The sequence below is a fragment of the Terrapene carolina genome, unplaced genomic scaffold, assembly GCF_002925995.2.
Source record: "Terrapene carolina triunguis isolate 2854851 unplaced genomic scaffold, T_m_triunguis-2.0 Scaffold95, whole genome shotgun sequence".
Classification (NCBI taxonomy): domain Eukaryota; kingdom Metazoa; phylum Chordata; order Testudines; family Emydidae; genus Terrapene; species Terrapene triunguis.
Window position 1 is genome coordinate 52,207,301 of NW_020664446.1, and position 24,015 is coordinate 52,231,315.

General features: G+C 42.2%; 1 protein-coding gene across 1 annotated transcript in view; it reads right to left on the minus strand.

Annotated features, from left to right (window-relative positions):
• Positions 1–24,015, minus strand: part of GRID1 (glutamate ionotropic receptor delta type subunit 1) — an 800,331-nt gene that overhangs the window by 151,317 nt on the left and 624,999 nt on the right. Inside the window, exons 7-8 of the mRNA XM_024209390.2 lie at positions 9,506–9,667; positions 8,349–8,468 (exon numbers count right to left, since the gene is read on the minus strand). Of these exons, the coding sequence (XP_024065158.1) occupies positions 8,349–8,468; positions 9,506–9,667 (282 nt within the window). The remainder of the gene's footprint in view (positions 1–8,348; positions 8,469–9,505; positions 9,668–24,015) is intronic.

Consider the following 24,015-nt stretch of genomic DNA (forward strand, 5'->3'; position numbering starts at 1 on the left):
AAGACCCCCAAATTGGGGCTGTCCCTATAAAATCGAGACATCTGGTCACCCTATTTCCAGTTTTCCTGCATGGTTTGCAGGATGGGGAGCAAACCAAACCCTAACCTGCCTCCTTCCACTTCCTCCCATGCATGAGCACCCAGATCGATGGAGTTCCTTGCATGGATTCTAGGGTAAGGGGACCAAACTATGCTGAGAAAGCAACACACACTTCCATACTCTCTGCATGGAGGATCCCCTAGACCTAGGGATGTAATCCGGTTCTTTATACTTAAAATTATCAATAACACCACTTTGCTCTTTCATCAGGAGAGCTCAAAACACTGTACAAAGAAGCTCAGTATCATTATCCCCATGTTACAGCTTGGAGAAATCAGTCACAGAGAGATGAAGTGATTTGCCCAAAGTCACACAGCAGGCCAAGGGCAGGGCCCAGATTAGAACCCAAGGCCCTACACAATAAACTTACATCAGTAGAACTCCATCACTCAAGGGTGTGAAAAATCCACACCCTGGAGTGACACAGATATACCGACATAACCCCCGGTGCAGACAGAGCTATACTGATGGGAGGACTTCTCCTGTCGACATAGCTACCACCGCTCATGGTAGCCTCTTCACTAAAGCATTACAGCGGTGCAGCAGCACTGGTGCTGCTGCAGCATTTTAAGTGTAATCTCAGCCCACTGTTTTATCCATTAGGCCACAAATGGAACTGAACAGAATACTGGTTTTAATACAGCACTGTTAAAAAAAAATAAAAAATATTGATGCTGAATAGCAAAGAGAAAAAAATATATTTTTAAACGGGGAAAAAAAAGTCTTGTAAATGAGTGTCTCTGGAGCTCAGAATAAGAAAGTTAGTGCATGAGGTTCAAGTAACAGAGTGTAATAGCAGCTAACTTTGGTGTTAAGTTCAAACCAGCCATCCTTAAAGGTACCTTAAAAAAATGGAGGTAGGGGGTGAGGAGAATATTTCTCCTACAAGTACAGTTGCCAGTTATAATGAAAACATCAAAACACATGAAGCACTTTGAAGAAAAAAGGCTACTAGACTCACTCCGGCTGGTCCATAGGGTCTACCCGAATTCTGCATGCCAATTTATCTCATTTCACCACCTTTCTCTGCATCCACATTTCTCTCCTGCTCAAATTTTCCTTGCTTTAAAAACTCATCAGCAGAGGTTCTGCTCATAGACACACCTTGCTTCAATGGCTATAATTTTTGCTTTTTGATTGATTTGGCCATTTCTTACTTTTTATATAATGATCCTTGAACCTAAAATTGCATTTGTTTCCCTCTCTCAATTCATATCAAGCCAATTTTCCTTTGGATGTGGTAAAACTTTCAGGCTGGGGTTTTAAAACGAGTATAAAAGAATTAGGCACTTAAATACCATTGAAATCCAGTGGGAATTGGGAGCCTAACTTACTTAGGATCTGTTAAGAATCTCAACCTTAAATTCAAAAATGCATTCACGAGGTCATCACAGCCTCCTCTTTTCCAGTGAAATATGTCCCACATTCTCAGTCTTCCTTTAGGATGTACAGGAAACAGGAAAGACCCAATTGATTATCATCTAAAGCAGGGGAAGCTGTACTGAGTATGGTACTAAAGCTAAGGTACTAATGCCTTATACACAAGGTTTGCAGGAATGTTTATTAAATATGTATCAATCAAAATATCCACTTCTTCATAAGATTTTTAAACTGGGGAATTTTTATTTATTGTTTTGGCAAAAAGAAACAGAGCATTTCCTGTCATTTCAGTCTGGCAAATCTAGAGGCAAATCGAGATATCATGCCAAGTAAGTCACGTAGGCTTGTATCCTCCACCCCCATAAAAATATCCAGGGGGGTGGACATTGGGCAAGGAAGGAGAAAACTGTGAGGATTCTCTCACTCCATGTTCCCTGAAATAGTTCATTTTTATGGCAGAGTACAGTATAACCTAAGAGTTATGAACACCAGAGTTACAAACTAACCAGTCAATCACACCTCATTTGGAACCAGATGTACACAATCAGGCAGCAATAGACCAAGAAAAAAAAAAGAAAGAAGCAAATACAGTACAGTACTGTGTTAAACGTAAACTACTAAAAAAATTAAGGGAAACAGCATTTTTCTTCTGCATAGTAAAGTTTCAAAGCTTATTAAGTCAATGTTCAGATGTAAACTTTTGAAAGAACAACCATAACTTTTTGTTCAGAGTTACGAGCATTTCAGAGTTACGAACAACCTTCATTCCTGAGGTATTTATAATCTGAGGTTCTACTATACATTTCTGAAGTTTCCAGATGATACCAAACTGGGAGGGGTTGAAAGTGCTTTGGAGGATAGCATCAAAATTCAAAATGATCTGGACAAACTGGAGAAATGGTCTGGAGTAAATAGGATGAAATTCAATAAGGACAAATGCAAAGTACTCCACTTAGGAAGGAACAATCAGTTGCACACATACAAAATGGGAAATGACTGCCTAGGAAAGAGTACTGCGGAAGGAATCTGGGGGTCATAGTGGATCACAAGCTAAATATGAATCAATAGTGTAACACTGTTACAAAAAAAGCAAACATCCTTCTGGGATGTATCAGCAGGAGTGTTGTAAGCAAGATACAAGAAGTAATTCTTCCGCTCTACTCCGTGCTGATTAGATCTCAACTGGAGTATTGTATCCAGTTCTGGGTGCCACATTTCAGGAAGAATGTGGACAAATTGGAGCCAATCCAGAGAAGAGCGATAAAAATTATTAAAGGTCTAAAAAACATGACCTATGAGGGAAGATTGAAAAAATTGGGTTTTGTTTAGTCTGGAGAAGAGAAGACTGAGGGGAAACATGATAACAGTTTACAAGTACATAAAAGATTGTTAAAAGAAGGAGAGAGAAATATTGTTCTCTTTAACATCTGAGGATAGGACAAAATAACCAAGGGGCTTACATTGCAGCAAGGGTAGTTTAGGTTGGACATTAGGAAAACTTCCTGTCAGGGTGGCTAAGCACAGGAATAAATTGCCCAGGGAGGTTGTGAAATCTCTGTCATTGGAGATTTTTAAGAGCAGGTTAGATAAACACCTGTCAGGGATGGTCTAGATAATATGTAGTCCTGCCATGAGTGCAGGGTACTGGACTAGATGATCTCTCGAGGTCCCTTCCAGTCCTATGATTCTATGATTCTTTGTGTGGGGGCAAGGTGGGAATTTTATCTTCACCATCCCTGTGGAACTATTTTGTCTGCAAAAGCCACAGATCCCAGGGCAGCCCAGAGAAGCTTAAGTCCATCTACAAAAAGGTTTTGTGTCTTCCTGCCAGGGCTGATTGACCTTATGTTCTTTTCCCATGATTCCATCTCAGCCATTCTCCCATGGAATCCCTAGCTGGAAACTACCCCTAGAAGACTAAGTAGCAAGGTCCCAATATAAAGTGGCAGCCATAGTGCAAACTCATGCTGCATTAACTTTTCACTGGCTTTCCCACTAGGTAGGAACAGTCTATGTGTGTCCTGTCACCCCTCCTGAGTGCCTAACATGAGGGCTCTCTGTGGGGTCCAGGCCCAGGAGAGGGGCAGGGCCATAGAGGAAGCTGACTGTCACTTCATATGAGATGAAGAAGATCTATAGAGAGGGGACCCTCCATACCTCTCCAACAGGGTGACACCCCATAGTTATATGGAGACAGTTGAAGTTCAACCAGAATTGGCCTCTCACTCAAGTAATTCAAAAGGAGAAGAGCTTGAATTTTCAAGCCATTGAAAATATTTTTGAACTGTAAAAGATTTTTGCTGCAATAATAAATAAGTGGGCGATGAATATGAAAATCTAATAGAAATCAAGAAAGGAGTGAAACAAATGTCACCAACTTTATTCAACATTTACAGCAAGTGTTTGATTAAATTAATTGAAGAAACCTTAGAAGGTATTAAGATAAAAGGAAAATAGATGAATCACATTCACTATGCAGATTGAAAAGAAGGTCTGATGAAGTTAGTGGAGATTTTATGTGAATATGGTAAAGAATATGGTCTTAAGTGAAATGTGGACAAGACAAAAATTATTGTGTTATTCAAGGTTCCTGGGAAAACATGCAAGATTCCAGCGAATGACACAGCCATTCAGTAAATGAGAAATTATTGCTACTTGTGGTGGGGTGGCTGCCCCACGCCCGGAGAGGGTGGGCGGCAGCAGGCCTGCACGCCTGCGTAGACGTGCAGCCAATCCGAGAAGGGCTTACTGGGAGCCAATCAGAGGACAGATTGGGGCCAGCCAATCAGGGCCCAGCTCAGCCATATAAAAGACTGCTCAGAGCGAGAGCAGTCAGTCTGTCCCAAGCCTTCCGAGGGGAAGGTCTGTCTCCAGAACTGGGAGGCCAGCACCACGGACAGCGCAGTGCAGGCCAGCTTTAGAGAGGGGGAGAAGGCCCTACTCCGTGGCCTGCCAGGTGGCAGGTCTGGAAGGAGAAGCCTAGCACAGAGAAGGGCCATTGGGGAAGCGGTCCAGAGGAGTAGTCAGAGGAGGAAGGAGAAGGAGGACAGCCAGACTGTCGCCAGAGGGCCTCTGGACCAGGACTCAGAGTAGTGTGCGGGCTTCAGTCCTCCCCCCCCCCTTTTTGTTCTATTGGGCCATACCCTCAGCCATAGGCCGCAGGGAGCGGCCGGCTGAAACTACACCAGATCCTTGACCGTGGGGATCGGACTTGAAGGTGTAAGACTGTGGGTCATCCAACCCCCCCCCCGGAAGGGGGTGTGAATGAACAAAGGAACACTGTTGGAGGACAGTGTTCCAGAAGAGGATGCTGTGCGTTGGGAGCAACGCGAGTCCGTACGCCAACTGAAGGCGAGACGACAGGCGGGACGTCACCAGAAGGGGGCGCTCTACTGGATCGAACCAATTCCCCGAGACGACCAGTAGGAGGCGCCACAGTGGTGAGTCCCAACCCTGTCACACTACTTAAGAAGCATTATTACAGAAGACGGAAGACTGGATAACGAAGACAGCACCAGAATAGCAAGAGTGAAAGAGACATTCTGGAAGAATAAAAATCTGATGAGAAGGGACATAAATTTGAAGGCTAAATTCTGATTCTTAAAAACTTACATCTGGTCTGCGTTAAAATTACTGCTGTGAAACATGGACATTCCAACAATTGATAATAAAGAAACTGCAATTCTTTAACTTATGGTGTTGGTAGAAGAATTCTGAAAATGGCATGGATAGTCAGAGTAGCCAATGAAAAATTTGGGGGGGGGATATTGATAATTGGAACTCAGCAAACACTTGTCAGAGATCTTACAAAAGGAAAGATTTGATTTGCAAGGTACATTTTAACAAATGGGTGATGCATGTTTATGAGCACCTGAAGGGAAAGTTGATAGCAGAAAAACATGAGGTAGAAAAAGAAGATCTTGGATGGACAATGTGGTATCCTGGGTGGATCAAAAGGAATATTCATCCATAAAGAGATTAGCAGAAGATCGTACAGAATGGGCTACCATGGTTGCAAACCTCCAGTAATAGAAATGTCAGATAAGAATAAGAATAAAAAAAAAGAGAGAGAAAGAATCAAAATAACAGACTCATGCAGATACTACAGTACTTATGCTGTGAAAAATATCACTTCCTCCCAAGGATTTCCAGTCAGATACTCTTTCTTTACTATTTTCAAACATTAAACTAAAAGGTAAATACATGTTTTCAGAATCTTTTCCTGCTCAAAGCAGTATGTTGCAATAAGCAGCTCTCCACAGAATTCCTCTCTTTCAGAAATATATCTTCTTACATTCTTTGCACTGGATACCATTGTTCATTAACAATCAAGGTGTCTAAGTAGACTTAAGCCCTCCTCCATCTAACTGTTTTGTCCCAAATTATTACGTGATCCTCTCACTTTAATATAAATTATAAACTTGGAAATCTTTCATCTAAACAAATCAGGAGATCAAACATGAAGCCTTGTTGTATCCTATTTGTACATCATCATCTTTCCCCAGTACAATTAGTCAGATAATATTTCCTTTCTTGTCTTAGAGTCACTTCTGAATAACCTTATCTGGTCATTTTAATGGTGCATGAATTTCACCTGAGTTAAGCCAGTTTGTTCTGCTCCAATTTACTGTAGGAACTCTTGCATGTATGCTGGCAGAAACTGGTGTAAATAATAATAAAAATAATCATTTACACTTACACAGTGATTTCCATCCAAAGATCTGAAAGTTATTCTCAACAGGGATAAGCACTGTAATGCCAGTTTTAGAGACAGAGAAGCTGAGGCATAAAGTTAAGTGACTTGCTCAAGGTCACTGAATAAATCTGTAGCGGAGACAGTAATGGACCCAGGTCTCCTAACCCAGTTTTGTGCTCTGCTCAACAGCCATTTTTGCCTCCCAAAGTGATCTTAATTTTCCATTGCGAAATGGAATAATTTCAAAAGGAAGACAGCTGGGGACTTGGAGAGTATTCCTTCTTTCAAGTAGAACAACTGTGGAACATGCAGTAAAGTGGACAGAAAAGTAACCGTTTCCTACCTCTTGAATACAGAGAGGGTTCACACCCTGATCTAAATTCTTCAGAGACAGTTCCTGGCAAAGCAGGAAGTTTAATATCTAATCCTGGAGCCATATAAATTGAAATGATTTTTTTTCTGTTATTGTTTAATGACCATTTCAAGACATAGGCTCCCTCTGCAAAGCCCTACTGACTTTCTGAAAATCAGACTCCTTTAAGGTATCTAATCCAAAATTAGAGGAGAATGTTTGAAAATCTGGATGGATAAACACAAAATGTTATTGCTGAGCCAGACAAACTTCAGACAACTTCTGGCCATTTCTGTTTCAAAGAAGCATTAATATTTGTTAAGTAAGACTGTGGATGTGTACCTTTATTCATTTGTCCATTAGAGGAATTCAGGGAGATGAAATTTGGATTAGTAAAAACAAACAGACAAATAAAAAACTAAAATTTTGCAAACTTTGAGCCACTATGAAATTCTGTCTCTTTACTCACTTCTGCTTTTTCAGACAAATAGTTTATTCACCAAAAAGTGCAGTTTTGGATTGACTGAAACTATTTGCAAATTTGATCTGATTGATTCTGGTTGGGAAAAACTTTTCCCAGGCCAGCAAACCATGTGTAAACATCTGTCCTCTTTATCACTTTGTAATGTTCTATCTGCCTGATTCAGAAGAGGTATTTGAATCCACATCTCCTACCTCCCAGGCGAGTGCATTAATTTCATCAGGCTCTAGAGTCATTCTTAGTCCTCTCTTTGGCAAGGTGGAAGAACTCCATCAGGAGAGATTGAGAGAAGCCCACCCAAAATAATCCATAGTATGGTGATTGGGCTGCTTATCTGGGACAGGGGAGATCTGAGTTCAAATCCTTACTGCAGAGTGGGGATTCAAACCTGGATTTCCACTTCCCAGTCATATGTTTTAGCCACTGGGCTAAAGGTAGACATGCTCACAGCCAGTTTGCTGGCCCAAAACAGACTTTCCCTGTTTGTTGACAAATTCCAAATATTTTTTGAACGGAACCAAATATTTTTTCTGATTTTTTGGTTTGCTGTCCCAACTGAAAAAAAAAATCAGTTAATTGCCCAGCTCTGCTCTGCATAGTATAAGAAATGCCATGGTAATATGAATTATTTAAAAACAATATTTTAATGGAAATCCCCTTGTATACCTATTATGTGGGCATTTTTCAGCTTCTGTTCTAGTCAAAACCAAAGCAAATCAACTGTTCCTATTTATGTGCTAGCCTTAATTTACAGTTCTCCATCTGTATGAACATTTCCTACTAAGCTTTCTCATCCTATGGCAGCATATATTAATGATCATTTTTACCAGTCCTATCTCCCATCTCATTCCAAAGTGTGTGTGCTCCACTAGCCAGTTTTGGTATGTCATTTCTCTCTTCAAATAGAACATCATCCTCTCACATTACTATACCTACTCCAGTTTTCCAGCTTCTTAGAGAGACTGTACTTTCAAAAGGCTTTATATGTTCTGGTAATTTAATATGCCAGTTAGTTTCCTGATTAGGACAAGTCTCAGTTATGCCAATTATATTATAATTCACCTTAAAGTCTTCACTATTATGCTCGCCACATCAGTATAGAATATATTAAGGAATACTGCACATTTGAGAACAATTTGCAGACCTCCCTTCTGATGGTATAAAAGTGTTATCTTTCAAGGTTTAAGTATATGAGAAATTAGAATATATTATTTCTGTAATAAGTGACTTTTGTACTGTGAGCAAAAGCACTTCTTCCATTCTTTTTAAAAGGATAGCATTTCCCCCCAGATAAGCAGGATCTCTCTCTTTTTCAGGGGAAAAAAAAACTGAATCTTTACCCTCCGCACATCTTTGCCAAATGTTTCACTATAGCTGGTGCCCAGTATTTCAAATTGGACATAGGGGTTGGAGCCGTCTTCTCTAAATTCCATAACGCCAGTGAGCCCAGTTATATGGCCCTAAGGAAACAATGTTAAAGATATTAGAATACAATTTTTATAAAGCACCTTTCATGCTCCAGGTATCCTAACATGCCTTGCAAATGCTTGCAATTAAATTACTGTGGCAGGCTTGATATGCTCTGCAATAGCTCACACATAGCCTTAGACAAAATATACTACCTTACTGAAAAAGAGACTGTTAGCCAAGACACATCTACCGCTCGTTTTGAAACATGCCTTGGGATCTTTAACTTATACAAGGACAGCCACCAGTAAAAAGCAGACAGAACCTTAGCTGAATCTGAAACTATAACACTTATAACATGATTGAGTTTGCCTAGATTCTGGTGTGCAACACAAAGCCACCACTTTCTGGCCCAGAAAAAATAGAGCTACCGAGTCAGGCTGACAACAATGTATTTTCAATGTTATTAAAACTTCAGTGAACAAAGCTCATGCCAGTTTAACAGTGGCGTAACTAAAAAATTATTTAACCTTGCTTTAAATTCTCAATGAAACAGTGGTGTCATTAGAGTTGGTTGGAACATTTTCACCAAAATGAAATTTAACCAACACATGATGTTTCAATGAACATTCTGTCAGAAAGTGGTGTGTGTCTGGGGCACAGTGAGAAAGAGTGCATATGAATTGGACTCAGGAGTTACTCCAGATTTACAGTAGTGTGAAATCAGAATCAAGATATTAGATTATACAATGCACCATTTTTCCTCTTGTTTCCTAAGAGCCAACCATGTTAGCAGCTTTGCTAAGGAATGTCTACTCTGGTCGACTCTGACAACTACTTAAGGTTTCATCTATTTGGTGAAATGCATAAAGCTATATGACTACTCATCATTATGTGACTTATACAAAACATAGCCATGACATCACCAGTTGTAGAGGACACACCTTCATGACCACACAGTTTCATTAATAACAACTTAAAATCAAGGTTAAATCATTTCTGAGAAGATCATCTGAAAGAAAAATCAGAGCACTTTGGTTCCTTTGTAGTTTTTATTGCACATTGGGCTTCCAACCTTGTCCACTCTTACCTTCTTAATAGTCTCCAACATGGATCGACCTCCATTCCAAGGTTTGGTGGATTTCCTCATGCAGTTCAAGCTTGCCATGCTGTGCCATTTCCTGTCCTCCAGCTTTCTATGGAAGGCATTGGCCAACATGAGCACGCTGTCATATAGATAGAGGTTAGAAACCTGCAAACAATGAAAAGAGTAAAACAGAGATTGTAGTCTTGAAGATCTCCTCAAAAGAAAAAAACCTTTAAAAATAAAACACAGGAGGACTTGTAAAGATTAATATGGAGCTTTTCACTTAAAGTGCACCAGTTCAAATACACTAGGTTGGTAAAAAGAACAGGAGTACTTGTGGCGCCTTAGAGACTACTTCATCGGATGTAGCCCATGAAAGCTTATGCTCAAATAAATTTGTTAGTCTCTAAGGTGCCACAAGTACTCCTGTTCTTTTTGCAGATACAGACTAACAAGGCTGCTACTCTGAAACCTAGGTTGGTAGTGATTATAGCCGCATCAGTAAAATAGTCACTCATTGGTACCTTGCCAGTCATTTTAGCAGGGAGACCAAGGAGTGAATGGAATTACCCTGTCATCTTCTATGCTCACTCTACCAGACCTCTCTGCAGCTTTTTATGCAGTAGAGCACAAGGTACTGTTAATAAACCTACCAGGCATAAATGGAGTAGATAGAGCAGCATTACTATGACTCCAATCATTTCTCTCTAGCATAACTCTGAGAGTGGTGATGGGTAACTGCTCCTGGTCCTCTTTCCTGAAGAGGAAGCTTGCAGGGTCCCGCAGGGTCCTTAATATCCTTCCTTTTTTATATGAGAGTATTTGAAGAGACAGTGAGATGACAGTGGTTCCACTACCAATCATATGCTGATAATAGCCAAATGAGTACATCATTCTCCACCGATATAACCATTACCACTACTAAGATGTCATAATGACTACAAGACATACAGCATACACCTTCTTGATGTACAGCAGCTGGCTCAAATTCAACCCAGGCAAGACTGAAGTGATACAGGTTGAAAAAATAGCTAGATACTGTGCCATGTCTTCCACTGAAAGTATACAGCCCCCATTCGTCAAAATTGTGCAAAGCCTCAGTGATCTTGTTTGATTCCTCGCTGAGCTGGGATGATCAGGTAGCATCAGCAATGAAAAGTGTCTTTCCCCTGCAGCTCATTAAGAAATATCACCCCTTTCTGCTGGATAAAGACCTGGCCACAAGATCCACGCATTTATCACCTCCAGATTTAATTTCTGTAATTCACTGTATCGGAAACATGGAAACAGTGAAATGCACACCATGCAGCTGCTCACTTCCTCCAAAGTTCAGGCCACTATGAGCACGGTGAACGCGGCTGGAGGACTCAAGAGGAGCACCGGGCAGCCGCGCAGCCGGCCGGAGAGAAGCGGCGCTTTGAAGGTGAAACCACAGCTTCTCTTCAGCTGCACGGCTGCCCCTGCTCCTCCTGAGTCCTCCGCCCATGTTCACAGGGCCGCACTCTGAAAGGGACTTTGGGGGGGATTGGATAGGGGGTGGGGCTCCAGGGGGACTGCCAGGGGGCAGGGGTGTTGATAGGGGTCGGGGCAGTCCGGGAGCAGGGGGGGTTGGATAAGGGGTGGGGTTCCAAGGGGGTGGTTAGGGGCAGGAGATCCCAGGAGGGGGTGGTCAGGAGACAAGAAGCAGGGGGGAGTTGGATGGGTTGGAGGTTCTGAGGGGGGCAGTCAGGGGGCGGGAAGTAGGACGAGGCGGATAGGGTTAGGGTTTGGGGAGGCACAGCCTTCCCTACCCGGCCCTCCATACAGTTTTGGAACCCTGATGTGGCCCTCAGGCCAAAAAGTTTGCCCACCCGTGGTCTAGATAATACTTAGCCCTGCCTTGAGTGCAGGAAACAGAAGTAGAAGACCTCATAAGAACTTAAGTATGGCCATACTGGGTCAGACCAAAGGTCCATCCAGCTCACTATCCTGGCTACCAATAGTGGCCAATGCCAGGTGCCCCAGAGGGAGTGAACCTAACAGGTAATGATCAAGTGATCTCTCTCCTGCCATCCATCTCCACCCTTTGACAAACAGATGCAAGGGACACCATTCCTTACCCATCCTGGCTAATAGCCATTAATGGACTTAACCTCCATGAATTTATCCAGTTCTCTTTTAAACCCTGTTATAGTCCTAGCCTTCACAACCTCCTCAGGCAAGGAGTTCCACAGGTTAACTGTGAGCTGTGTGAAGAAGAACTTCCTTTTATTTGTTTTAAACCTGCTGCCAATTAATTTCATTTGATGGCCCCCTACTTCTTATATTATGGGAACAAGTAAATAACTTTTCCTTATTCAGTTTCTACACACCACTCATGATTTTATATACCTCTATCATATCCGCCCTTAGTCTCCTCTTTTCCAAAATGAAAAGTCCTAATCTCTTTAATCTCTCCTCATATGGGACCCGTTCCAAACCCCTAATCATTTTAGTTGCCTGCCTCTGAACCTTTTCTAATGCCAGTATATCTTTTTTTGAGATGAGAAGACCACATCTGTATCTCTTGAGGTCCCTTCCAGTCCTACGATTCTATGATCTTCAAAGCAATAAATGGATCAGGTTCTCTAATATAGGAGGCCCCTGAAGAGATGAAACAATACAGAATCAGATCAGCTTGAAGAGGGCTGAAAACCTTCCTATTTGATAGAGCTATTTTGCCACAGCCAGAATAACACTAAACAAAATAATTTAAAATAAAAATGTTAAAATATAAGCAGATACTCCCTAAAAAGTGGATATACTTCTGATATGCCAATAGATGTTATTGCCTTCTCTAATTCCTATGAAGTACATATCTCTATATAAATGTTAATCTTAATTAGCCGTATATTTAATTAACATATTCTATCACTGCAGACAACATGGTATTTTCATAATGAACTAATATTTCCACAAAATCCAGGACTAAATCAAATGTGAATTAAACAGGCATAAAGCTGAACACTACCAAAAAGGCCTATCCATACATTTTAAAAAAGACATCTCTTAGGTGGTAAGGAAAAGAAAAATGCAAAAAGAGGGATGCCCATTTATAGAGTGAAGAGTAGGGCTGATTAATCATGAAAAGGGATTTTAATGTTGAAAACATACAGCACGTGAGAGATACTTTCTTAGGTAAAAAGCTCTTCCATTTTACACTATCACTAAATAAAATCTTTCCCTTCCCCAATAGCTACACATAGTTCATGTTCATTATTTTACCCTTCTACTACTGTCTGATTATCATGCTCCTTGAAATAGCTTACAAAAAATAGCCCCTTGCCAGATTTCTTCTTTTTTTTTCTTCAATAGCAAATGTTTAAAGAGTTAATGAGAATGGTCCCAGTGACACTGCCTTTGGTTTGGTTAAGTATCTGCTGCTTCTGCTCAGCTGTGTATCTCCTTATACTGTAGATGGTTATTTTATTTGTAAACTGTTTGGAAACTAAGCGAGTCCTGTTATTCAACAGGATGGTCTTCCTCTTCTGTTTTGAACTGGTTTCCACAAAAAAAGTACTGCTCATTTATAAATAGATTTCCCACGCATAAGGAAAAGTGCAATTTCTTACATGCCAAAGTGAGAGAGATCCTCTAAGTTCTCCATTGAAGTTCATTTTACACCCACACGTTGTACCTGACAACTCATTTTAAAGTCTCCTTGGAACAGCCACAGAGTGGAAATGTACTGTATTTCCTCAGTTCTGTACGGTTCTGCTCCAGCTGTGGAAAATCACTGCCTCGTTCTCAAAAATTGTTTTTCTAGTTCTAGTTAAGAGCTTGAGGGTAGAATTCATACTGTATCTGTCACATCTTCTATGTTCACTGTATTCCTTCTCTATGTATTGTACTATTTCGGAAGAATTCAAACTTATGTATAATGTTCTATGCACTTCAGAGAATTTTTATTTTGAAGATCCTTCCTACTAGACACCTTCCACTTGAAAGAAATGTGTATCTTCCTCTGCATAAGATTCTGAATTACAGCCCTGTCCATAGAAATGCCACCTTGTGTTGTCTTTTGGATCATCTCTCTCCCATTTCCCCACTTTAACTTGTGCTCCTTTCCCCACCCTCACTCCTCCCATCTATCCAGCTGTTGTATTTCATTTCAATTGAATTGTAACCATCTCTTGGTTACATGTTTGTACAGTGGCCAGCACAACAGGGCCCTATCCTCTGGGGGCTACCAAAATACAAACATTAAACAATAACAATTACAGATGTGTAATTTTATATCCCTCATGTGCCATGCACACCCCTAATCTCTATGGTCAAGACTCTATTTGGAGTCTGACAATGCTATGTCTAAATTAGCAATTATTACTAAGGCCATGTCTACACTACAGACTTATGTCAGCATAAATATGTCACTCAGGGGTTTGAAAAATCTACACCCTTGAGCAATGTAGTTATACTGATGTAACCCCTGGTGTAGGCAGTGCTATGTCGATGGGAGAGCCTCTCCAGTCAACAGAGCTATTGCCTCTTGTGGAGGTGCATTAACTACACCGACAAGAGAAGCACTTCCATCGGCATAGTAACGTCTTCAGTGAGCCCTGGTTTACACTACAGGGATAGGTCGAATTTAGCCGCGTTAGGTCGATTTTACAATGAATGCGTTCCGTCGACCTAAAGGGCTCTTAAAATCGATTTCTGTACTCCTCCCTGGCGAGGGAATAGCGCTAAAATCTACCTTGCTGGGTCAAATTTGGGGTAGGGCGGACGCAAATCGACGTTATTGGCCTCCGGGAGCTATCCTATAGTCCTCCAATGTGACTGCTCTGGACAGTACTTTCAACTCCGATGCACTAGCCACATACACAGGAAAAGCCCTGGGAACTTTTGAATTTCATTTCCTGTTCAGTCAGCGTGGCGAGCTCAGCAGCACAGGTGACCATGCAGTCCCCCCAGAATCACAAACGAGCTCCCGGATGGAGCGAATGGGAGACACTGGATCTGATTGCTGTATGGGGAGAAGAATCTGTGGAGGCAGAACTCCGATCAAAAAGAATAAATGCTAATATATATGCCAAAATCACACAGGGCATGATGGACAGAGGCTACAACAGGGACACACAGCAGTGTTGCGTGAAAGTCAAGAAGCTCAGGCAAGCCTACCAAAAGACAAAGGAGGCAAATGGCCATTCTGGGTCAGAGCCCCATACATGCTGCTTCTATGATCAGCTGCATGGTATTCTAGGGGGGATGCTACCACTACCCCACCACTGTCCGTGGACACCTGCAAGGGGGGAGTCTCACGCAACACGGAGGAGGATTTTGTGGATGAGGAGGAGGAGGAGAATGTGCAGCAGGTAAGTGGTGAATCCATTCTCCCTGGCAGCCAGGACCTTTTCATCACCTTGGAGCCAATACCCTCCCCAAGGCGGGATCCCCGACCCTGAAGGCAGAGAAGGCCCCTCTGGTGAGTGTGCATTTGTAACTACAGTACAGGTTTTAAAAGCAATAGTGTTTATTGTTTGATTTGCCCTGGAGACTTGGGATGCATTCGTTGCCCAACCTGCTTAACAAGCAGGTGCTTGGGGCGGCCAAGGGAGAGGGGCGGCACCTGCGGCAATTCGGGGGCGGCAGGTCCCTCACTCCCTCTAGGAGCGAAGGACCTGCCACTGAACTGCCGCCGCCGATCGCGGCTTTTTTTTTTTTTTCCAATTGCCGCCGCCAATCGCGATTGCAATCATGGTTTTTTTTTTTGCTCGGGGCGGCAGAAATGCTGGAGCCAGCCCTGCATTCGTGGCCAGTACAGCTACTGGAAAAGTGTGTTAACATGTCTGGGGATGGAGCGGGAATCCTCCAGGGACATCTCCATGAAGCTCTCCTGGAGGTACTCTGAAAGCCTTTGCAGAAGGTTTCTGGGGAGGTCTGCCTTATTTCATCCTCCACGGTAGGACACTTTACCACCCAAGCCAGAAGCAAGTAGTTGGAAATCATTGCAGCACAAAGCATGGCAGCGAATGGTCCTGGGTTTTGTCGCATTCAAGCAACATTCAGTCTATATATTTCTGTGTTAGCCTCAGGAGAGTGATATCATTCATGGTCACCTGGTTGAAATAGGGGAATTTTTGTAAAGGAACAGTAAAAGGACCCCGTTCATGCTGGGCTGTTTGCGCTTGGCTAAAAGGGATCATCCCAAATAGCCACATGGAGGGATGGGGGGAGATGTGTGCTGAACATCCACCTGAAAACCATAGCCCCTCCTTTTAAATGGCAAACCCAACCGGCATTACTTGCTATGGGAAAGGAGGGTGCTGCAGTTTGAAAATATTCCCATGTTATCAAGGCGTTAGAAGCGAAACCCTCGTACCCTTTAGCTTACCATGGCTGCCTCGAAACCAAATTCTGTTGCCCAGCCATGTGTGATGTGTCACCATACCGGCAGGCGCTCAATATAAAAGGCAAAATGCAACCTTGTACCTAAAACACATGTGCTGTCTGCTGTGAATTGCTTGATTCACTGTGAAAGAGTCTCCCTTTTGTTCTCAGAAATGTATCATCTTAAATTTTACTCTCCCTTTTTAGCCCCCGACAGGTGCAAATGTTTCTATGCTCCCCCTATCATCTCCATCCCTGAGGTTATTGCAGATTAGAAGGCGAAAAAAACGCACTCGCAATGACATATTTTCCGAGCTCATGCAGTCCTCCCGCACTGATAGGGCATGGCTGAATGCATGGAGGCATTCAGTGGCAGAGTCCAAGAAAGTATTAAGTGACCGCGATGAGAAGAGGCAGGATGCAATGCTGAGGCTAATGGGGGAGCAAACGGACATGCTCAGGCATCTGGTGCAGCTGCGGGAAAGCCAACAAGAGCACAGACGCCACTGCATCCACTGTACAACCGCCTGCCCTCCTCCCCAAGTTCCATATCCTCCTCACCCAGACGCCCAAGAATGCGGGGTGGGGGTGAGGGGGAGGCTCCGGGCACCCAGCCACTGCACTTCAGAGGATGGCCCAAGCAACAGAAGGCTATCATTCAAACAGTTTTGATTTGTAGTGTGGCTACAATAAGCAATGTGGCCTTGTCCTTCCCTCCTCCGATTCTCCCCCACCCCACCCTACCCTACCCGGGATACCTTATCAGTTATCTCCCCTTTTTTTTAATTAATAAAGAAAGAATGCATGGTTTCAAAACAATAGTGACTTTATTTCCTTTGCCAGCTGTGATTGAAGGGGGGAGGTTTTCAAAGTCTCTCTGATGCGCAGCAGACCTACCTATGCTCTTCTAATTGCCCTGGTGTCTGGCTGTTCAAAATTGGCAGCCAGGTGATTTGCCTCAACCTCCCCATAAACGTCTCCTCCTTATTCTCACAGATATTATGGAGCACACAGCAAGCAGTAATAACAATGGGAATATTGGTTACGCTGAGGTCTAACCTAGTCAACAAACAGCGCCAGCGAGCTTTTAAACGTCCAAAGGCACATTCTACCACCATTCTGCACTTGCTCAGCCTATAGTTGAACTGCTCCTTACTACTGTCCAGGCTGCCTGTGTATGGGTTCATGAGCCATGAGAGCAAGGGGTAGGCTGGGTCTCCAAGGATAACTATTGGCATTTCAACATCCCCAACAGTAATTTTCTGGTCTGGGAAGTAAATCCCTTCTTGCAGCTGCTCAAACAGCCTAAAGATGCGAGCGTCATGCACCTTTCCCAGCCATCCCACGTTGATGTCAGTGAAACGTCCCTTGTGATTCACCAGTGCTTGCAGCACCATTGAGAAGTACCCCTTGTGGTTTATGTACTGGTTGGCAAGGTGGTCTGGTACCAAGATAGGGATATGCATTCTGTCTACCACCCCACCACAGTTAGGGAAACCCAGTGCAGCAAAGCCATCCACTATGACCTGTACATTTCCCAGAGTCACTACCCTTGATAGCAGAACGTCAATGATTGCATTGGCTATTTGAATCACAGCAGTCTTCACAGTAGATTTGCCCACTCCAAATTGATTCCCGACTGACCAGTAGCAGTCAGGCGTTGCAAGCTTCCACAGTGCTATCGCCACTCACTTCTCAACAGTCAGGGCAGCTCTCATCTTGGTATTCCTGCGCTTCAGGGCGGGGGAAAGCAACTCACAGAGTTCCAGGAAAGTGGCCTTACGCATGCGAAAGTTTCGCAGCCACTGGGAATCATCCCATACCTGCAACACTATGCGGTCTCACCAGTCTGTGCTTGTTTGCTGGGCCCAGAATCGGCGTTCCACTGTATCAACCAGCCCCACTGCCGCCATGATGTCCCAATTGCCATAGCCTGTGCTTTCAGGAACGTCTGTGTCCATGTCCTCATCACAATCGCCCTCATGCTGCCGTCTCTTAGCCAGGTTCTGCACATACTGCAGTATAATGTGCGAGGTGTTTACAATGCTCGCAAGAGCGGCGGTGAGCTGAGTGGGCTCCATACTTGCCATGCTATGGCATCTGCATGGGTAACCCAGGCAAAAAGGCATGAAATGATTGTCTGCAGTTGCTTTCACAGAGGGAGGGAGAGAGGGAGGGGAGAGTGACGACATGTACCCAAAACCACCTGCGACAATGTTTTTGCCCCATCAGGCATTGGAAGCTTAACCCATAATTCCAATGGGCAGAGGAGACTGCAGGAACTGTGGGATAGCTTCCCATAGTTCACTGCTCCATGAGTCGATGCTAGCCATGGTAGTGAGGATGCACTCCGCCAACTTAATGCGCTTAGTGGGGGCATACACAATCGACCGTATAAAATCGATTTCTAAAAATCGACTTCTATAAAATCAACCTAATTTCGTAGTGTAGACAACCCTGAAGCACTAAAGCTGTAGCGCTGTACGTGAAGACAAGTCCTGAGTGCTACCAAGTATCCCTTTCTGCCCAGGAGCTAAGTATACTGTCTCTGTAGGACTTCCAACTCTGATTAATCCAGACTGTGCAACCCGGAATCAAACCCAGATCGCCTACATTGAAGTGCAGAACACTGATTACTTGGTTACCAAGCTGGTCCGTCCTTTTCAGTTTGACCCACAGAACCACAACCACATTGTCAAGGCAGATTGATGTCAGAGTGCTATGCTTCATTCCTACTTTGAAGCAATTGCGGTAGTTATGTGTCAGTAAAAGAAATATCCAAAAAAGTGAAGGTGATGGTATGCTGTCCGTTTCTTTCTGTCACTACTCTGAGGATCTTTGTTAATATTGAAGAACTGTTGTAGCATGGAATGGAAAGGTTATCATCATGCATGTCTTGTCCTTTAAAAGGAACCACTGGAATGCTGGTCCTCCATTTCTCTTACAGCATGAGTCTACTCTGAAATGTTACTATGTAAATATGGTGCCTTTCACCAGCAGATCTGCTCCTTTCGTTTAGTCACACTCTTATGTGCTTACTTAAGTGACAAAAACATATATATTATACTACATATTACTTCTATTAGTACTGCAGAGCCCATATCTGTGGAACAGGAAGCTGAATTCTATTCTTATTCTCACTGTCAACAATATTTTTAACAAAGTTGCAGAAATTTTATCACTGGTGATGTATTAGCTAGAATTATTTATAGTGCACATCTAATCCTCTATATACCTATTCTGGCTAGCTTTCTGGAATCTTAATATGGTTTGTTCTGTTATTAGTTCCAGTGAGCTGTAAAATGTAAAGAATTCCAAAATCTGATTGTTTTATGAAAAAAAGTCCCTGTTTTCTGTATACGTTGCCTAACAATGTTTCCAGAAGCAACCATGTTGTTTTCCATTACTGCTTATCACAAATAAATTCTTAGCCTATTCTTTTTAATGCTGCTTTTATGCAAAAGACTAAGAACCTTTTTATCCTCTTTTCCAAATCATATACACCCTTTAGCCTGAAGTCATATCTAAATAGGTACTTTCCTATGGAAAAAGGGAACTCAAAAGAGCATTACAGGTCTTGGCTCACCTATCCATATTCACTCATATAATTTCCATTGTTTTCTTTATCACAGTCCTTTTCATGCAGCAAGAATCCCACAGGCCTTTTCTGCTTCATCTAAGCAAGGCATTCGTAATTTCGTATTACTGCCAATTTAAATCCCCTTCAATGGCACCATCAGCCACTGTATCTTAGAAGCAAAATTATTTCCCTACCATCCCCTACAAATGTGATAGATTGTATTTGCAACATCACACGTTTGCTGCAAACTCCAGGAAGATGATGCTGTGAAGAGGAAGACAGGCCACCAGACCAAGCTTGTTTACACTTGTTACCTCAAGTGTCCACACAAATTTCAATTTGCAGCTAACTATCAAAACCCACTGGATACAGAAATGTACCGTAAAAGGCAATTCATGTAGCTACCTGAACAATCAGTAATACCCCATGGCTCTACTCCTGCAGTCTCAGGCATGAGGAAATAGGAAATTAAGAAATTAGCATTAGAGTAGCATGCAGGATCGGAAGAAAAGTAACACTGAGATGAAAACAAGATGATAGGCTTGTTTCCTTTGGGCTTTCTGAGCTCTGCAACACTGCTAATTTTTCCTCTTTATCTATTCGGGATGGGGGTAGGGCATTCTTCTGTCTGCAGAAACTCCCTTTCATATCATGAACATTTCCAGAGGAAAACAAAAAAAGTGTTTCACTTTTCTTATCTCGGGGGGAAAAAAATCAAATTTTAGTTCCTCTTTCACTTGTCTGCTAAGACCGCCACAAATTGAGGATACCACAAATGCCTAATAAAATCCAAAGACTTAATGAAATGCATTTTGGGGGCCTATCTACATTATCTATACCACACCCATTGCTGTGGAATCTGAAAGCAATAATGCCATGAACTGTTAGTTGGAAAGCATGAAATTCTGAACTAAGGACTTATCAGTTCATGAATGAAAACTTATCTAAATATTGTGTTTTGAAATGTACATTTTGCACCTGAAATTTTTTTAAGTCCACCATACACATATGCATTCTGTAAGTCATTTGGGATCTTGCTTCTTTTAAAACATGTTTGTCCACATGAACAGAAGCTTCTGTTAGCTTCAGGTGGAATACACAGGGAACCCTTCTCTTGTACCAAGTAACAAACTTTATACACAAATAGGCAGGAAGCAGAAATATGGAATCAGAACAGGGATATTTCCATAATGCAGTAAAGGTAAAACATCCTTTTTACAGAGAGACTAAGATTCATCCAGATTTACTATTTTTAAAGTTCTATATGGATAACCTTTAGTTTCCTTCCAAGCATTAATCAAAGGGAACTTGCTACCCAGAAATACAATGTTGCACAGTAGAAGACTGACCCTGCTTCAGACCCATGGGCAGGTTCAGAGCTGCCAGCAAAGCCAGAAGTCCAGCCAGAGAAGAGGCCAATGAAGAGACCAACTGGAAGACAAGCTGACACCCACATGCCACTGCTTCAAAAATTCATTCCCAAGCTTGGCATCAGAGATCTGCAGCTGCCAAATTCACCCTGGGAGTGTCCCAGCAGTCAGCTCCAAAGATGGAGACAGACAGAGATGGAGGGCAAATTGGAACACACAGAACCCTGCCAGTGACAGAAACATGCACCGCCTAATGAGTAATACAGTTGTTTTTGTGCACACCACTATTCTCTGAAGTTGTTTATCTATCCCCAAAGCCCAGGTTGTGCCAAAAGTGATGTTGCATGTGTGTGACTCTAAAGCAAGGCGGCATCTATCTGTGCTCTTCAAAAAGAGGAGAGGTGATGACTGATGTGTTACTTAATGTACAGTAGTATGCTTAGAGGGATGCTGTCAAGGTTGGGAAACTGACAATCTGACCTACCTATTTTATTTTCTTAGATCAGTTTTCAAGCCCAGCTGATACGTTGTGCGTGCATGTGTTTTAAATAAATGCTTCATTGCTCTTGGAGAACAAAATCACAGCCAGCATCCTGACACTCATGAGAAACCCTACAATAAAATAAGAGCTGCAGTTGCATGCCGTGTAAGAAGAAAAACTTCCATTAAAGACTCAAATGTCAGTTTCAAACAGCTATTTATTATGAGTTAAATGAAAGAAAATATAAAAATATCATAGAACCATAGCAAACAGACCCTTATTAGGGTAACCAGTCAACCCCCCTGACAGTGTAGGATTTTTTTTTTTACACTGTTATCTAGGTTTTTGGCCATTCAGGTTTTACACATCACAAATGATGGGTGCTTCCAGCAATTCCTTTGGGAGATGATTCCACAATTTAATAGATCTCATGGTCAGGGCATTTTTACTGATATACAGTTTCTATATTCATTTACATACCTTCTTTCATACCTTACACTCAGCTATACCGCTGAAAGAATTCTTCTCCCTCCTTATGGTTTATATCTGTCTAATATCAAGTGTTCTTCAACCATTTATAGTTATTTCTTTTGCAGACCAAACATCTGTCTATAACAAAAGTTGAACTGTAGCCACAGGGGCACAAATTAAACTACATTTTAAATGTAAATCTCATCCCTAGGGGACTACCGCGTGTGTCACTAAATGTTTCAAGAATCTGGCATGATTAACACACACTGATCAGAGAAGGAGTCAATCTAGTAGAGGATGTTTGGAAATCAGAACTAAAGTGTATTGGTAGAGCTGAGGGATGGAGAGGAGAGGAGAAATAATACTGAAATAGCAGATCAGAGGAGGGGGGAAACATTGGTGTTTTACATTGTGTTGTATATAAACATGAGCTATAGTTTAGATTTGAATTGTGTTGACAGGAAGGGCTTGGGTGGTGGCATCTGCCTGCACTATGTTTGCTACTAGCAAGTGCTCTCAGTCTTTTAATGAAGTACTAAACAAAGAACAAAGTAAAACAAAAATATTAAAAATTGTGACAAAGGTCCATGGCCTCTTTTGGTCCAGATGAGCTGGACTGAGTGGAGAGGCAATGATGGCTTTATATTATCTTTGAGTTCCTCTGATCTTCAGCATCTGGCTTCCAGGCTGCTCTAACTCACAGCTGCCGGCAAAATCCCACAATGGGCCATTGTGGCATCTGGGGTGTTGCCGGAGTGCAGTGCATTCAAGTCATGCCCCTTCTCCCCTAACAAGCCCCTAGCTAAGCTGATAGCTGTGATAGGAGGAAAGTAAAGCTATTGAGGGAATCCCAAGCTGGCCACTGAGGCCAATTTAAGACCGCTTTTCACCCTCCAAGTGCTGCAAAGTAGCCTCACTAGGCCAAGGGTCTGGCCCAAAGCCTGTACATAAAGTCTTTGTGAGAAGACATGTGAAATGTGTGTTTGTAACTTAATGTACATTTTCATAGAGGTCTCTGGTACGGTAAATTAATGCTTTAATTCTGCAAACATTTACTATCAGCTGTAGTGCTTAATAATGTGATGAATAGCTCAACTGACAACAATGGGACTCCTCTGCCTAGTGAAGTGACTCATATGAATGCTTGAAGGATTGGGCCCTTCAAGAGCAAATGGGACACTGCGAATTATATTTCACAGGTTAAACCGGTCTGCAAGGTCCAATTACAGCAGTTCCCTCACAGTAACTCCTAAAAAGAATACAACGTGTAAGCAAAGTGTGAATGCTGAAGGAGCAGCCCATTAACTGATGCCTGGTAACATGTTCAACGGTCAGGTTTGTGAAGGACAAAGTTACCCTTACACATGGAGAGGCAAGCAGTTGTTTGAAGAACCTGCCCTCCTACGCCTTCTGACATATCCTCTCCAAAAACATCCAAACAACGTCTGGAACATTGCTAAAGTAAAGAAGTGGGACTCTGATGACACTAAGGAATAACCGTACTATTCTGCCATTGCTGTATTGAGTCCCATTAGTTTTAATCTTGCTGTATATTTAGAGTCAAGTCAAGTAATGTTAGATGCCCCAGGCCTTTATAACACGCTTGAATCCAAACAGGGCCTCAGAAAGGTTGAACTAAGTTATCAGCTGTATAAATAATAAATGTGATCAACAACAAATAAAATAAAAATGGAATCATAACAGAGAAAATTATCTGAATCACAAATCAAGGGCAAAGAGACATTTTCAAACCTCATGTAAAGCAAAAGGAAGAGGTTGGGAGGAGGAACTAGACAAAGTATTTCCAAACTCAGAATCTAAAACAATATGTAATATAGTTCAAGCTTGTTGCATAAAAGTACCAGGGAGGTGGATATATTGGGAATACGTTAGACTAACAAGAATATTTGGCATGTAAATACCACTTTTCATTCATAAATATCCAAGCACTTCACAAAGGTGGTTAAGTATTATCTTTCCAGATGAGAGTCAGAGACAAAGAAGACAGACAGGCTAGATATGGCTGATGCTTAAAAGGGGTACAGGATGCTGGCTGACAGTGTTAACACAGGTCACCAAGAAATAAGAATGAGAAACGCATATAGACAGAAAATGATTTCTGGACTAATGCTGTCCTCCCTCTAATGTCAAATGAAGCCTCCAAGACTGGCAATTTTAGAAAGGACTTTCTCCATTCTAAACAGAAATACAATGGAGTTTATTAAAGTAATGTTTCTTGGCTAGGAATAAGACCATGAGCAAA